At 43.1% G+C, this 17,847-nt stretch overlaps 1 protein-coding gene across 1 annotated transcript in view; it reads right to left on the bottom strand.

The window, feature by feature from the left end:
- The window catches only part of GLT1D1 (glycosyltransferase 1 domain containing 1), a 173,876-nt gene continuing 156,029 nt past the window's right edge, over positions 1-17,847 (bottom strand). Inside the window, exon 13 of the mRNA XM_045163121.1 lies at positions 1-452. Coding sequence (XP_045019056.1) covers positions 411-452 — 42 coding nt within the window. The 3' untranslated portion in view covers positions 1-410. The remainder of the gene's footprint in view (positions 453-17,847) is intronic.

Below are 17,847 nucleotides of genomic sequence, written 5' to 3'. Positions count from 1 at the left end.
TTGACATTTTAATGCTGGATGATTCTTTATTTGGACTGGTGGTTCAGTGGTACAGAATCTACCTGCCAATGCAGGATTCGCAAGTTCAATCCCTGGGTCAGGAAGATCCCCTGGAGGTGGGCATGGCAATCCACTCCAGTATTCTTGCTTGCAGAATCCCATGGACAGAGGAGCCTGGCAGGCTACAGTCCATGGGGTCGCAGAGTCCATTGTGACTGAGCAACTAAACAACAACAACAACAGTTCTTTATTTGGGAGAGGGGGGTTCCTGTGTATCACAGGATATTTTACAGCATCTCTACCCATGAGATGTCAGCAGCAACCCCCTCTGTCGTGTGATAGGAGAATGTGTCTCCAGATATTCCCAGGTGCCAATGGTGGGGGTGGGCAAAATTGCTTCTGGACGAGAACTACTCGGTGCTCTGTGACCACCACAGGGTCCTTATTCCAGCCTTCAGGGAGGAAAGGGAGAAACAAAAAAGCAGTAGAGAGTGAGTAATCTCCTTTCAGAAGGACATGACCCTGACTTTGCTCACCTCCCTTCTGCTCACATCCCGCTGGCCTGAATTTGTCTCAGGTCCACCCAGGGCTGCAAGGGATGCTGGGAAATGTCACCACCTGAGCTGCCTTATGCATGGCTCAAAGGCAGTGGATCCTTTTTCTAAAGGGGATATAGGAAGAATGGATTCTGGGGACAAGGGTAAGCTCTGCCCCAGGCCCTGAAAGGCCCTCCCAGACGTGATACAAAGAAGGCACACAGATTCCAGTTTCCTTGGAAACTGTGTGGAGATGGTATATAGACATATACACATATATGTACATTTACACATATATAAACACATATACCTTTATGCGCATTGATACATACATTTATACATGCATACATATCCACATACAGATACAGAAATGTTTATGTACATACATATACATATACACACATTTGTATACACATCTGGGTGTATAATATACACACACTTTATACATAGGCATTTTGTTGTTCAGTTGTTCAGTCATGTCCGATTCTTTGTGACCCCATGGACTGCAGCATGCCATGCTTCCCTGTCCATCACCAACTGCTGGAGCTTGCTCAAACTCATGTCCACTGAGTTGGTGATGCCATCCAACCATCTTGTCCTCTGTTTTCCCCTTCTTCTCCTGCCTTCTATCTTTCCCAGCATCAGGGTCTTTTCCAATAAGTTGACTCTTCTCAACAGGTGGTCAAAGTATTGGAACTTCAGCTGTTTCAGTATATATAAGCATGCTGCTGCTGCTGCTGCTAAGTCGCTTTAGTCGTGTCCAATTCTGTGCGACCCCAAAGACAGCAGCCCACCAGGCTCCGCCGTCCCTGGGATTCTCCAGGCAAGAACACTGGAGTGGGTTGCCATTTCCCTCTCCAATGCATGAAAATGAAAGATGAAAGTGAAGTCGCTCAGCTGTGTCTGACTCTTCGCGACCCCAAGGACTGCAGCCTACCAGGCTCTTCTTTCCATGGGATTTTCCAGGCAAGAATACTGGAGTGGGTTGCCATTGCCTTCTCCAATATATGTAAGCATGCTGCTGCTGCTAAGTCGCTTCAGTCGTGTCCGACTCTTTGCGACCCCACAGACGGCAGCCCACCAGGCTCCCCCGTCCCTGGGATTCTCCAGGCAAGAACACTGGAGTGGGTTGCCATTTCCTTCTCCAATGCATGAAAGTGAAAAGTGAAAGTGAAGTCGCTCAGTCATGTCCGACTCTAACGACCCCATGAACTGCATGCAGCCAGGCTCCTCCGTCCATGGGATTTTCCAGGCAAAAGTACTGGAGTGGGGTGCCATTACCTTCTCCAATATATATAAGCATAAATACATATAAATATTATATGTAGGGTTAGCCATAAAGCTCATTTGTTTTTTTCTCATAAGATCTTATGGAAATGGACTTCCCTGGTGGTCCAGTGGTTAAAAGTCCGCCTGCCAATGCAGAGGACATGGGTTCGATCCCTGGTCTGGGAGGTTCCCACGTGCCAAGGAGCAACTAAGCCTGGGCACTGCAAGTACAACTTCTGAAGCCAGCACACCTGGAGCCCATGATTCGCAACAAGAGACGCCATTGCAACGAGAAGCCCACACATTGCAATGAAGAGTAATTCCCAGTAGCCGTATCTAGAGAAAGCCTGCACACAGCAACAGAGACCCAGCGCAGCCATAAATGAATAAACAACTAAAAAAAAAAAAGATATATTGCAGAAAACCCTAATGAACTTTTTGGGTAGCCCAATATATATATTTTCTTTGGTGGGCTACAATTTATGGGGTGGCAAAGAGTGGGATATGACTGAGAGACTGACACTTTCACTTTCTGCCATTCCCCTTCTCTGTATCTTTGTTTACTCCATCCCTTCTAATCCTCAATTATTTTATGTGGAAAATGGGAATAATGATTATACTGTACCTATAGATAGGATTGGGGCTTCCCTAGTGGCTCAGTGGTAAAGAATCCGCCTGCCAGTGCGAGAGATGTGGGTTTGATCCCTGGGTCAGAAAGATCCCCTGGAGAAGGAAATGACAACCCACTCCAGTATTCTTGCCTAAAGAATCCCTGACAGAGATTCCATGGACAGAGGAGCCTGACGGGCTACAGTCCGTGCGGTTGCAAAGAGCTGGGCATAACTTAGTGACTAAACAACACACAGATAGATAGGGTTGGGAGGAAACATGATGAAATAATGCACTTTGCCTGGCCACAGTCAGCCTCATAAACAGGACGTACCATGGTTGTAAATATCACTGGGTTCATCCTTGAAGGGTGATGAGGATTGGATCACAGCATTGGACCACGTCAGCAGCTCCTAAAATCCACTTGGAGAGCTCTTACAAAATATGACTTGAAAAATCTACGCACTCTGCCCCAAGAAGTTTTGAGTTGATAAGGCTGGGTCTGGGCTGGGAATTTGTATTTTTAAAAGCTTCCCCAGTTGATTCTGATGTAAACCTGGTCTGAGTACTGGCTCCCCCAAGGCAGAGATTTTTAATTCCAATTCTTCACTCTCTGCCCTTTTATCATCATGCCAAAAACCCCAGCATCAGTCCCTTTTCTAGCCATTAATAAGCATTTATGACTCAGCTTTCTTTCCCCCTTCCAGTCCTGATCAATAGCATTCCTCTTAGCATTTGGCATTCACCTGCAAGCCTTGGGGGAGTTCCCAAGGTCAGAGATGGGCAACGAATCCTCTCTGTAAACAATAGCACTGGCCTTCAGGGCTGGAATCAGGATGCCCTGCAATACTGAGCCATTCAACCGAGATCTGGTTTAGTGCAGTCCTTGGTTCTGTGTGCCCGGCTGCGGGGAGAGGCACTCCATGGAACATTATCTGGAAGACTGATGCTGAATGCTGGCGGGGATGCATCGCAGCGGTCGGACACAGAGAATGACCACTGCTGCTAGACGCTGGTGCCTCTGATGATGAATCAGCCTCTAGGAACAGGTCTCAGGGAGAACTGTTTTGCATGGAGCCAGTGTGTGTGTATGCTCAGTCGTTCAGTTGTGTCTGACTCTTTGTGACCCCCATGGGCAGAGGAACCCACCAGGCTCCTTTGTCCGTGGGATTTTTCAGGCAAGAATACTGGAACCGGTTGCCATTTCCTCCTCCAGGGGATCTTCCTGACCCCAGAGACTGAACCTGTGTCTCCTGCATTGGCGAGTGGATTCGTGAGCTATCTGGGAAGCCCCTGCCTGCATGGAGTTATTTAGATACCTTACCAAACACTCCTCCCCCCAAAAGAAGGATTCTCTCTCAAGGGCCCCCTTTTCTTGTTCAGTTGCTAAGTCATATTCGACTCTTTTGCAGCCCCATGGACTACAGCCCACCAAGCTCCTCTGTCCATGGGAGTTATCCTACAGCTGGATCTGAACTTTTGCACAAAGACAGATGGAGACAGGATATTTCTCGCTCAGCTCTTTGAAGTGACAAAATACTGGGGAACAATCAAAAGGGAACTGGCTGCAGAGTCCAAGGGGCAGCTCTGGCTCTCTGAGTTATAACTAGCTTCTCAGGCCCCAAGCGGTCATGTGACCAAGCAGGACCCCTTGGGCCTTCCTGAAGGTGGGGGGACAGGCCCTCCTCCATATCCTATGGTTTAGCTCCTCTCCAAAGTACCTAGATAACAGTATTTGATGCACATTTCCTGAATTGCTTTGCAGATGTGAAAACCTCTCACCAAATGGAACTTGTTAACTAGTTGACATTCATGAGCTCATAGCCTCAGCTCCCCTGGAGCCTAAGGACTGATCATGTCAACCCCTGTGACACCACCCTGTTGCTTCACCAGTCATAGAATTGTTCACAAGCTAATTATATATCCTATGACACCCCCCACCCCCCGCCACCCTCTAACTTGGATTTTTAAAGCACTTTGTCAAAACCCTTTGGGAGCTCGGGATTTTTTAGGGCATGAGCCACCCTTCTCCTTGCATGGTCCTACAGTAAACATTTCTCTGCTCCAAACTCTGTCATTTCAGTTTGCTTGGTCTCATTGTTTGTCAAGAACATGAACTTCTGCTAACAGTCAGTAGAAGCTTCCAAGGTCTTTTTTCAACCTGTGAGTGTCTCCAAGCTTCTGGGACAGTATATTCTAGTTGTGTGATGCATTGATTGTAAAAAGGGGCTCCAATTCTTTTCCCCAGGTGCACACCACTTTCAGTGTAACTTTGAAGCTCCCTCTATTAAGGGGTAGAGGGCTCCCTTGGTGGCTCAGTGGTGGAGAGTCTGCCTGCCAGTGCAGGGGACATGGGTCCCCTGACCCAGGGTGGATCCCACACTCTGCAGAGTGATTGGGCCCATGTGCCACGACTACTGGGCACTGCAACTACTGAGCCCTCGTGCCACAAGTGCTGAAGCCCAAGCACATCCTAGAGCCTCTGCTCCACAACAAGAGAAGTCACTGCAACAAGAAGCCTCCACACCACAGCTAGAGAGTAACCTCTGCTTAGCTCAACTAGAGAAAAGTCTGTGCAGCAATCAAGACCCAGCACAGCCAAAAATAAATAAATAAATTTTTTTTTTAAAAGAAGAACTGAGCTTGTGGGAAAATTAAGGTAAACAATTAGGATTTTAAAAAGATAAAAAAGAGGTAGAGTATATTTCCAGTATATTTCCTCAGCCTTCAAATTTGAGCTAGTCTTGTTACTTGCCTTAGCCCACAAAGTATAGTGGAAGTGACATTGTGCCCTTTCCACACCTAGGTCTCAAGAGCCCTGCTCCTGCTCACTCCTTGGAACTTTCTGCCTCCACATCAATGAGCCAGGGGCAGCCTGCTGAAGAATGAGTCATATATAGCAGGAGAGGAAATGCAGTTGTCCTGTCAAAACTCCAAACACCTGAGAGCCCAGACAAAATCAGCAAAATCAATCTAACTGTTGACTCACAAACTGACATAGGAATATCAGTAAGCCCACCTGAGACCAAAAGAAATATCCAGCCAATGCACAGACTCAGGAGCTAAAGAATGTTTGTTAATTTAAGCAATAGGATTTTTTGTGCTTGGATGTTACACAGCAATAGCTGACTGATACACCTTGGTAAGATCATGATGATTCCTTAATTTGTAGAGTCAGTGTGACTTCCTCTTGCCACATAGAACCTATAGGTTTCATGGTAATAGAGGGTCCATAAGGTCTCCCTGGATGAAGATACCACAGGCTCCTGGGGAACTCCTTTCCATCATCATTGAAATAGATGTCTCTGAAGAAGATGCTGGCCACAGGGCCACCACAGCCATATAGGGGATCTTGTCATTGTGCGTGGCTTTGGAGAAGTCAACCTGGGTGTTGGCTGAGCTGTTCACCCTCTGTTCACAAGCATGATGTCACTCTAGCAGGAGTGACACCCTGTCTCACATCAGGGCCAGCTCATTCAGTGGAGTTTAAATAAAGCGTACTAAAAGGAATGAAGGGTGTCTTTATAGAACATGAACACTCTATGCTCTGTTGTTAAGCCAAACATGTAGATATGAAGACTAGGTCACACTTAATTAAAATCTATATTCCTAGAGTGGTACATAAGAAACCAGTAACTCAACCCATACTTACATGGTCAATTAACCTATGTCAAAAGGAGAAAGAATATACAATGGAAAAAGGACAACCTCTTTAATAAATGGTGCTGGGAAAAATGGACAGCTATATGCAAAAGAATAAAATTGGACTAATTTCTCACACAATATACACAAATAAACACAAAATGTTTTGACTTAGATTATATATATGTATTTATATATGGGCTTCTCTGGTGGTCCAGGTGGGATATAATCCACCTGCAGTGTGGGAGACCTGGGTTCAATCCTTGGGTTGGGAAGATTCCCTGGAGGATGGCTTGGCAACCCACTCCAGTATTCTTGCCTGAAGAATCTCCATGGACTGAGGAGCCTGGCAGGCTACAGTCCATGGGGTTGTAAAGAGTTGGACATGACTGAGTGTCTGAGCACAGCACAGCACATACATGCACATACACACACACACACACACACACACACACACACACACAATGAAATACTACTCAGCCATAAAAAAAGAATAAAATCTTTCCATTTGTGACAATGTGGGTGAATCTAGAGGGTACTGTGCTGAATGAAATTTCAGAGAAAGACAAATACCACAGTCTCCCTTATATGTAGAATCTTAAAAACAAATCAAACAAAAATCAGATACACAGAACCAGAGAACAAATAGAGGATTGCCAGAGAAGAGAGAGTAGGGAGCAAAATAGGTGAAGGGGATTAAGAGGTACAAACCTCCATTCATATATTAAATAAGTCATGGGGATATGCAGCATAAGGAACATGGTCAGCAATATTGTAATAACTTTGTATGAGGACAGATGGTTACTAGACTTATCACGGTGATCATTTCATAATTATGCAAATATCAAATAATAGCACAGCACACCTGAAACCTTTCAATTAAAATGTAAAGCAATGATAAATTAAAAAAAATAAGAAACTAGTAAGTTTGTTTGAAAAGAATCAGAAGACCAAGGGGGATGTGGGAAGGACACTTGGTTTGTCTTCTTGACTTGTTATTTATTATCCTGCTGGAAAAGCAGTAAAGCATGGTAGCTTAAGGTATGGACTTGGAGCCAGAATGCCTGGGCTCAAATTCTGAGTTCACGGGTACCTGCCCCAGATCATAGAATTCATAATTAGCAGGCCCACGATATGAAACTAGACAGGCTGCCTCCAAAGCCTGTATTCTTAATCCCTGTTCTATAGATACACGTGGCATGTAGATACACACACACACACACACACACACATACACACAACTCAAGGTGACAATCCCAACTTACATCTGTGTATGTCTACTTAAGACTCACTTTAATTCATTTTCTACTTTTGTTTTCAAGGCATTCAGCTCTCCCAGTGAGGCCATAACTTCTCAGTAATTCAGTTGAGTTCACCTTAACTGAAAGCAATCCATGTTTCTTGTGATTTATTTCTGTAGATGAAATGTCCTGTGTGAAAAGTTATCATATTAATTACAGCTTCTCAATCTGTTAACAGGGTTAGGTTGGTGATAATGCACTTAAGATACCAAGGCTGAGCCCAACACTCATTCAGCTTGGTCATTACCACAAGGTATGATAGAAGTAGATGAATAGACCTGTCCATGGTGCTTGTCAACTTAATGGAAAATAAAAAAGAATAAAAATATGCTTATCCAGATGTAAGACCTGGACCATAATTGGGAGAAAATGAGAGTAATTGGGTTGTATTTCCAAATCTGCAAGATTAGAGGGAGGTTGGCCAAGCCAGAAAAGCTATACCTGGAGAAAAAGTAGCTAGGTAAAGTTTGCACACTTACTAAGTTGCTTCAGTCGTGTCCAACTCTGTGCAGCCCTATGGATTGTAGCCCTTCAGGTTCCTCTGTCCATTGGATTTTTCAGGCAATAATGCTGGAGTGGATTGCCATTTCCTCCTCAAGGGGATCTTCCTGACCCAGGGATTGAACCCAGTTTTTCCGTATGGCAAGTGGACTCTTCACCACTAGTACCACCCGGGAAGCCCCCAAGTAAAGCTTAAGTAATCTCATGAAGAACTGAAGCAGAAGCCTGGGGTACAAGGGGGAAGGAGTAATTTGATGCATAAATCCTACACAAGCTACAACTTCTGCAGTCAATGCAAATGATAAATCTTTTTGAATGGATTCCAGAGGCCTGGGAGGGGTGATAATCAATAAAGCCTCTCTTTCCCCAAGGAAAATGGTGGCTGTACATTCTGTCTGTCCCGCATCGCAGAAAGCCCCAAGGAAAGGTTTTCAAGCCTCTTATATCCCCAGCTGTGCTTCTCTGAAACTACCCCAAAACCATCTTTCCTGATTTCAAAGACACACACACACAAAAAGCTACTTGATACTTTATTTGTCCGCAGCATGCAGCTTGTGGGATCATAGTTTCCTAAGGATCGAACCCATACCCTCTGCAGTGGGAGTGTGGAGTCTTAACCACTGGACTGCCAAGGAAGTCCCCTCAAAGACAACTTTGAGCGAGCCACAGCTCCTAAATCTCACATGCCATTTTGAGTAAAATTTTAGGCCTTGTGCTATGCTGCTCACTAACAGTATAAAAACGACAAGGTAACACATGTGCAAGACTATGATGGACCTGCATAATGATGTCCTTGGATAGAGGAATCTTAATTCTACAAGGTTTGAGAAGGACCAGGTACAGCAAATTTAGCCAAGACCTAAACAGAGGGCACACAGCTGCCAGATAATTGCTAAAAGCAGCAAAAACCACCTCCATTATATCCAAACTATAATATTTCTAGCATACTCTGCTATCTAAATGGTAGTGAAGTAAGAGATAGACAGGCTCCAGGTTAAGCATTTATAACCAGCTTGCTATTTGCTCTCCAGAATGGAAGTAACAACTGAAACAGGGTAAACAGCCAGTCTTTGCCTCCTGTGGACACTGTGCGATAATGGTCATGGCAGGAACAGAGATGGGCTAAACCTTGTCTGAGTAAAGGATCAGAAGGTCACATAGTCCCATCCTTGGGGCAAGGGAGACACTGCACGTGTGCAGAAAGGCTCTATGGGGGTCATCAACCCATAATATGTGATGCTAATATGTGATCCCAGAGGCCTCTGGGCTGGAATCCATCTTGAAAAAGTTGGACAGTTTTATCATTTGAGAGAAGCAACAGAATATCCTTAAAAAACAAGAGCTAGACCCAGACTCCCTGATTTCAGTTTCTGGCCCTTCCACTTTTTACTTTGATGCACATAAGTGATTTATTGATCATCTCTCTGCTTTCATTTTCTAATCTTTAAAATGGGAAGAATAATAAATTTCTTTAAAATATAATAGTGAGGATTGAGCTTATAGATACAAACTGCTTAGAACCACTTCTGACACGTAGCACAAGTTTAATGAATTTGTGGCATATTATCTTATCTTCAGCCTCAGGATGTTTTCAAAATACCTCACACCTCCTTTTCCCCTGAAACAAAAAAAGGGGGCATGTTCTTCTAAGAAGCTGTTGAAGAGAGTTGGTTTTCTTGGTTTCAAGCAACAGAAAGTGACCCATTATTAGAAGAATATCAGAGGCAGAGATTAAAAACCTGAGAAATGAGTAAGAACCAAGAGAACCAGCTATTGGGGACCACAGAAAAGGTGACAAAAGCCACTTATGTCTCAGCTATAGGACATATAGTTATCACCTCTATATGTGACCTCTATATGTCACAATATTGTGTGACCTCCTCTATTTCCCGACTCCCTGCACCCGTTAGTCAAGAATCAGAATTCTTGGAAAAGAATGAGGTTGGCCAAGTCCAGGACATGTGCTGACCCCTCACCATCAGAGATGGAATCTCACTCTTTCACAGTGAGGGCTTCCCTAAGGGAATCACCAGTGTTGGACAACCAAAAGATGACAAAGGTCCACCCTAGTGGGAGCCACTAATTTCTAAGCAACGCTCCCTCAGACAATGGAGGGAGTCCTACCGAGAGATCCAGAGAGTCCAAACCCTGGCAGTCCAGTGGTTAAGAATATACACTTCCATTGCAGGGAAACGGATTTGATCCCTGGTTGGGGAAATAAGATCCCACATGCTGGGTGGTGCAGTCAAAAAACAGATAAATAAAAATAAATTTAAGTAAACATCTTTAAAAAACTGAAGAACCCATGCAGCAACATGGATAGACCTAGAGATTACCATACTAAGCCAAGTAAGTCAGAGAAAGACAAATACCGTATGATACCATTTATATGTGGAATCTAAAATACAATACAAATGAACTTATCTACGAAACAGAAACAGTCACAGACAGAGAGGATAGACTTACGGTTGCCAAAAGTTGGGAGGAGAAGGAAGGATTGGGAGTTTGGGGGTTAGCAGATGCAAACTAGCATGTATAGGATGAATAAACAGCAAGGTCCTGCTGCAGAGCACGGGGAACTATATTTAACATCTTGTGATAAGTCAGAATTGAAAAGAATATGAAAAAGAATATATATATATATATATATATATTCTGGGGGCTTCCCAGGTGGCTCAGTGGTAAAGAATCCACCTGCCAAGCAGGAGGTGCAGGTTTGATTCCTGGATTGAGAAGATCCCTTGCAGAAGGAATCAGTAACCTGCTCCAGTATTCTTGCCTGGGAAACCCCATGGACAGAGGAGACTGGTGGGCTACAGTCCATGGTGTTGCAAAAGAATCAGACGCGACTAGCGATTAAACACCACCACTAACAACAAATGTATAATGGAGTCACTTTGTTAATCATTATAATCAACTAGACTTCAATAGAATTAAAAATAATAATAATAAAAACACTCAAGAACCCATCTAGGTTTTTTGATGGAAGCCAAAGCAAACACTGTTTGTAGACAGCTCAAAAGGGCTGTCACTCTCATTCTCCCCCACCCCTTCCTACCTCTTCCCAATTACCAGGCTCAAAGAATTACTGAAATTAAATATAGCAATTGAAGCTGCCTATTGTGTCCTGGTATGTAATACATCACATTGACGCCTTCAGACTCAGCCATCCATCTGAATCCCCTCTGGTGTGTGTTTTGTACAATGGTTATTGTTGTGAAAAGAGACCCAGGAACGAGCTCTTGCATTATTCACTTCATTTATTTTGATACAATATTTGGAGCTACTTCATTAAATTTGCTTAGAGTGTCCTGTCATTTTCCCCTCTGCCAGTGTCTGTTTCATGGAGATAATATAACACACAGAGAGTGAAAAAAGTTTCCTTGGAAGGGAACAGAAATTATTTAACGTGATTTATAGATCGGCATGAACGTTTTTCTTTTTTCCCCTCAAAGGCTCCAAAGAGCATGAAACATTTCATTAGTGAACATATCGGTGATTTGGCTTCTAAATGGCTGAGCCAATTAAGCTGTTGTTCTTCAAGATGAAGAGAGACCCTGTTTTGGCATTGTTTAGTCTATTTTTTGGAGGGGACGGTTTCTCCAGGTGAAGCTAACTCTGACAGCAGAGATGCTAAACAGGCCGTAGTGTGTGTGCAGTTTTAACTTTTATCCACGTGAGAGACAGAAATCTTCAAGTTCTAGGCTATCTTGCTGATCAGTCTAAAGAAACAGAATCCGAGTGGCCAACTCATTCAGAAAGTGTTGCTTTTCTACAATTAATGACTGTCAACTGTTGCTAAGAGATGCTAGGGGAACAGGATTTTAAGAAACTTGTTGAGGTCAATTGGATTTAAAAGTCCCTTGCCCCCATTTCACAGTGGGAACCCTGAGACCCCTGGTAAAACAACAAGACTGATTTAAGAAGATGAGTCAAAATGACAGAATGTCAGAATTCCTAACCCAGTGCTCATCTCGTTAGGCACACTGGCTCCAAAATTATCCAGAGATGAATATACAGGAAAGGAAGACAATACAAACAAGAAACCAGTGTGTGTTTATTTTTACTTCTCCAGCTTTCAGGAGACGGAAAAACTTCTATAAGAATAGAACTGTGTGCCTGCAGCGGGGCTGGTGTTCACTGCTGTACCCCTGCAGGGCTGTCCCACGCCCACTCTGATTGGTCACGGTTCGCACTGCTCATTAAGTATTTTGAATACAGTCACTGCATCTATCGAGAGGACCAGTTTAAAAAGGAAGGCATAGTGAAAAGATGCTCAATATCGCCAATTATTAGAGCAACGCAAATCAAGACTCCAGTGAGGTATCATCTCACAGTGGTCAGAATGGTCATCATCAAAATGTCTACAAATTACCAGTGCTGGAGAGGGTGTAGAAAAAAGGGAACCCTCCTACACTGTTGGTGGGAATGTAAGTTGGTGCAGCCACTATGGAGAACAGTATGGAGGCTCCTTAAAAAACTAAAAATAAAATTACCATAGAATCCAACAATCCCGCTCCTGGACATATACCCAGACACGACCATAATCAAAAAGATGCATGCACTCCCAATGTTTACAGCAGCACTATTCACAATAGTCAAGACACGGAAACAGCCTAAGTGTCTATCGACAGATGAATGAATCACGATGTGTTAGATATAAATACGGGAATACTAAAAATGAATGAAATAATGCCATTTGCAGCAACATGGATGTAACTAGAGATTATCATACTAAGTGAACTAAGTCAGAGAAAGACAAATACCATATTTCACTTATACATGGAATCTAAAATATGGCACAATGAACTTATCTCTGACATAGAATCATGGACATAGAGAACAGACTTGTAGTTGCCAAGCAGGCAGGGAGGGAGAAGGATGGACTGGGAGTTTAAGGTTAGTAGATGCAAACTATTGTATATAGAATGGATAAACAGCAAGGTCCTACTGAATAGCACAGGGAACTATATCCAATCTCCTGGGATAAACCATAATGGAAGAGGATATTATTTTAAAAAGAATGTATAATATAGGTGTGTAACTGAGTCACTTTGCTCTACAGCAGAAATTAACACATTATAAATCAATTATACTTCAATAAAAAAAATGTAAAAGAAGGCATCTTACAATGTCTTATGTAGTATTTAACTTTTTCCTATTTATATAATACCTTACTGTACTATTTATTCCAGAAAGATTTGACATTTAATGAGAAATTGAGAAAAAAAAAACATACACAATTATTCCTTAAGAAAAGAAGTTAAAGGCAGTTATCTAATGCAGGTAAAATTTGACTTAAGCAATATGTATATATATATCTAGATGTTCACATTTTTAGGTTCAGTTCACATTAATAAGAGCATTAAATAAAGAGATTCTTTGGTCACATAAAAGAGCTGATTTTTGCTCTCCTTTCTCCCTAAGAATCAATGTCATCGTTTATAGTAATTTATTGCCTTTTCTTTGGCAATGTCTGCTCATAATATAATAGATGTAGAGGAACTTCCCTGGTAGTCCAGTGGTTAAAAATCTGCCTTGCAATGCAGGGGATGTGGATTTGATTTCTAATTGGGGAACTAAGACCCCACTTGCCTTGGAACAACCAAGTGAAAGAAAGTGAAGTCGCTCCGTCGTGTCCGACTCTGCGACCCCATGGACTGTAGGCTACCAGGCATCTCCGTCCATGGGATTCTCTAGGCAAGAATACTGGAGTGGGTTACCATTTCCTTCTCCAGGGGATCTTCCCGACCCAGGGATCACACCTGGGTCTCCCGCATTGGAAGCAGACGCTTTAACCTCTGAGCCACCAGGGAAGCCCTTGCAGCTACCGAGCCCACATGCCACAGCTACAGAGTCCACGTGCTTGCAACAAAAGATGCTGCATGCCACAACTACACTGCAACACAGTCAAATAAATAGATAAATAAAAGATGTAGAAATCAGAAAAGGAGGAAATCAAAGGAATATGAGATCTCTGTTCATTGCTGCAGTGATATTTAATGTGTTCAAATATTTTCCTATGAAGCTTGAAAAACACATTTTTCTAAATTGGGAATGCCTGCATGAAGTGTATCAACTTGCAACAGTAAGTTTTAGATAGCCAAACTTGGCATTATTAATATTAAGCTTATTTTTAAAAATTGCCTTTTGAAAGGCATTGCATTACATCTAAAAAATTACAAAGTAAAAAAAAATAATAGAACAGGACATCATGGTCACATGTTGTTTTGCAGTTTTGGTATCACTCTTTCTCTGGTGACAGCATCTCAAATTTGCTTTGAGGAAGATGAAAGTGAAAGTGTTAGTCCCTCAGTCATGTCTGATTCCTTGCAACCTCATGGACTGTGTGTGACCCACCAGCCTCCTCTTTCCATGTAATTCTCCAGGCAAGAATACTGGAGTGGGTAGCCATTCCCTTCTTCAAGGAATCTTCCAACACAGGGATGGATACTGGGTCTCCTGCATTGCATGCAGATTCTTTACTCGCTGAACCCAAGTGGATGCAGTCTGATGAAGCTGTTGGTCAAGTTGCCGGGGCCTCCTCCATTCAGAGGATGTCCACCCAGGTGCCCTCAGTTTCTGCATTATACTGATGGTCTGATCCCTTGGTTCTTTCCTGTCCATTTTAAGTCTAGGTTTCAGCCTGATTTCCTATTTCAGAGAAATCTATTATTAACTTTTTAAATTTTTATTAATTTAATTTTTATTTAATATTGTGGCAGAAAGCAAAAAACTAAAAAGCCTCTTGATGAAAGTGAAAGAGGACAGTGAAAAAGTTGGCTTAAAACTCAACATTCAGAAAACTAAGATCATGGCATCTGGTCCCATCACTTCATGGCAAATAGATGGGGAAACAATGGAAACAGTGACAGACTTTATTTTTTGGGGTTCCAAAATCACTGCAGATGGTGACTGAAGCCATGAAATTAAAAGAACCCTATTCCTTGGAAGAAAAGTTATAACCAACCTAGACAGCATATTAAAAAGCAGAGACATTACTTTGTCAACAAAGTTCCGTCTAGTCAAGGCTATGGTTTTTCTAGTCATGGATGGATGTGAGAGTTGGACTATAAAGAAAGCTGAGCACTGAAGAATGATGGTTTTGAACTGCGGTGTTGGAGAAGACTCTTGAGAGTCCCTTGGACAGCAAGGAGATCCAAGCAGCCCATCCTAAAGGAAATCAGTCCTGAATATTTATTGGAAGGACAGATGCTGAAGCTGAAAATCCAATACTTTGGCCACCTGATGTGAAGAACCAACTCATTTGAAAAGACCCTGATGCTGGGAAAGATTGAAGGTGGGAGGAGAAGGGGATGACAGAGGATGAGATGGTTGTATGGCATCAGCGACTCAATGGACATGAGTTTGAGTAGGGTCTGGGAGTTGGCAATGGACAGGGAAGCCTGGCATGCTGCAGTCCATGGGGTCACAAAGAGTTGGACACGACTGAGCAACTGAACTGAACTGATTGTGGTATAGTTGATTTACAATGTTGTGTTAGTTTAAAGTGTACAACAAAGTCATTTAGTTATACATATATATGTGTCCATTCTTTTTCAGATTGTATTCCCATATAGGTTATTACAGATGTGAAATGGAATATCATATCAATAAACAAGGATGTAACAGCCATCAGTGACTTCAAGCCTCCAAATGTGACTGAGGGCTCCCAAAAGGGACACGATGCCTGAGATCCAGCAGATACCGTCACCCCCCCTACAGTGATTGCTGAAGAGCCCTGGGGGATGTGAGAAATTAAAAAACAAACAAACAAACAGGATTTGGCCCCAGATAGCTGAGGTGCATATGAAAGGAATGAATTCAGTGAGCCCAGACACTTGCATCTTCCCATACACAGAAGAGCGCTAAACTCCTTACTTGGTATCTATATTTTCTTACTACTTAACTCCAGTGGTCATGTATGGATGTGAGAGTTGGACTGGGAAGAAAGCTGAGCACCAAAGAATTGATGCTTTTCAACTGCAGTGTTGGAGAAGACTCCTGAGAGTCCCTTTGACAGCAAGGAGATCCAACCAGTCCATTCTAAAGGAGATCAGCCCTGGGTGTTCTTTGGAAGGAATGATGCTAAAGCTGAAACTCCAGTACTTTGGCCACCTCATGCGAAGAGGTTGACTCATTGGAAAAGACTCGGACGCTGGGAGGGATTGGGGGCAGGAGGAGAAGGGGACGACAGAGGATGAGATGGCTGGATGGCATCACCGACTCAATGGACATGAGTTTGAGTGAACTCCAGGAGTTGGTGATGGACAGGGAGGCCTGGCATGCTGCGATTCATGGGGTCGCAAAAAGTCGGACACGACTGAGCAACTGAACTGGAACTGGAACAATAATCTTTGATGTTCAGACTGCCTGCACCCCTTTGTTGCAAGCAAGTATAGAGCATGACTCCCCCTCCTGCCTCCTGAGCAGTTTTCTCAGAGCTACTGAGATGCTGTCTCCAGGGCTTCGGGTGCTAAACATTCCCACCAAATAAAATAGCTCTCTACTTTCTGTTTGTGACTGATTTTTCAGTCAACACAGACTATTGAGTAGAGTATCTGTGCTCTAGACTAGGTCCCTGTTGATTATTTTATTTATAGTAGTGTGTATCTGTTAATCCTAAACTCCTAATTTATCCCTCCTCCCAATTTTCTATTTTGTAAGATACCTCATTACCTTCTAATAAAGGCTATTTCTCTTTAAATTAGTCAAAATCATATAAGATAGGTATACTTGTGTGTATAACTGAACCACTTTGCTGTACACCTGAAACTAACATAACATTGTAAATCAACTATTCACCCAATAAGGGGCTTCCCAGGTGGCTCAGTGGTAAAGAATCTGCCTCCCAATGCAGGAGATGCAGGAGATGCAGGTTTAGTCCCTGAGTGGGGAAGACCCCCTAGAGGAGGAAATGGCAACCCACTCTGATATTCTTGCCTGGAAAACCCCATGGACAGAGGAGCCTGATGGGCTACAGCCCTTGGGGTCACAAGAGTCAGACATGACTTAGCAACTGAGCACACACACATACTCCAATAGAAAAAAAAAAAAAGCTGACCTGGTGGGGAAAAATTAGTCAAAATCATTTTCTGTTACAACAAAAGAATGTTGGATTCTAACAGGAAAGAGTCCATTTTGACTCTTCATGCTAGACCTGTGTTTTTGGCCACTTTTATTATTATAATCAGATATTATGGCCTGTCTCAGAGAATCCTGACCCTCTGCCTGAGTGCTTGCTGTGCTTAGTTACCCAGTCATGTCCAACTCTTTGCAACCCTATGGAATGTAGCCTGCCAGGCTTCTCTGTCCATGGGGATTCTCCAGGTAAGAGTACTGGAGTGGGTTGCCATGTCCTCCTCCATGGGATCTTCCTGACCCAGGGATCGAACCCAAGTCTCCTGCATTGCAGGCAGGTTCTTTACTGTCTGAGCCACTCAAGCTAAAACCTTTTTTTCAGAACTCTGTCCACCTGTAGATGGCAGAAAGGAAGAAATTAATACATTCCCCTGCCTGAAGCTTGCCATTCTAGGAGGTACTTGCAAGACTAAATGACCTTTTTACTTTGCTTCCTCACCTCCATCTATCTCTGATACATAAAAGAACCTGGCATCCAGACACCCACAAGAGGGTTATTTTGAGACATTAGTCTGCTGTATTCTTGGTCAGCTGCCTTTCCAAATAAAGTCATAGTCCTTGCCTCAACACCTGGTCTCTCAGATTGATTTGTCTCTCATGGGGCAAGCAAAGTGAGCTTGGACTCAGTAACAAATGAACCCCAAATGATGAGTCCCCTAATCTACTAGCGATGATATAAATCAATCCATGAGGTTGTAACAAGGAGTCATACTCCACAGATGGAATTAGTTCTCTGTAGGGATGCCTCCCTGAAGCAAATCTTCCTGAAAATACGGCTTGGAGACAAGTTATGGATGAGATTAAAATGCCTCTTGATTTGTCATCAAGAAGCATCAACTAGGGAGAAA

This window comes from Bubalus bubalis, chromosome 17 (assembly GCF_019923935.1).
Source record: "Bubalus bubalis isolate 160015118507 breed Murrah chromosome 17, NDDB_SH_1, whole genome shotgun sequence".
Taxonomy (NCBI): domain Eukaryota; kingdom Metazoa; phylum Chordata; class Mammalia; order Artiodactyla; family Bovidae; genus Bubalus; species Bubalus bubalis.
Note: the sequence above shows the minus strand (reverse complement) of the source record. Positions and strands in the feature narration are given on the sequence as shown.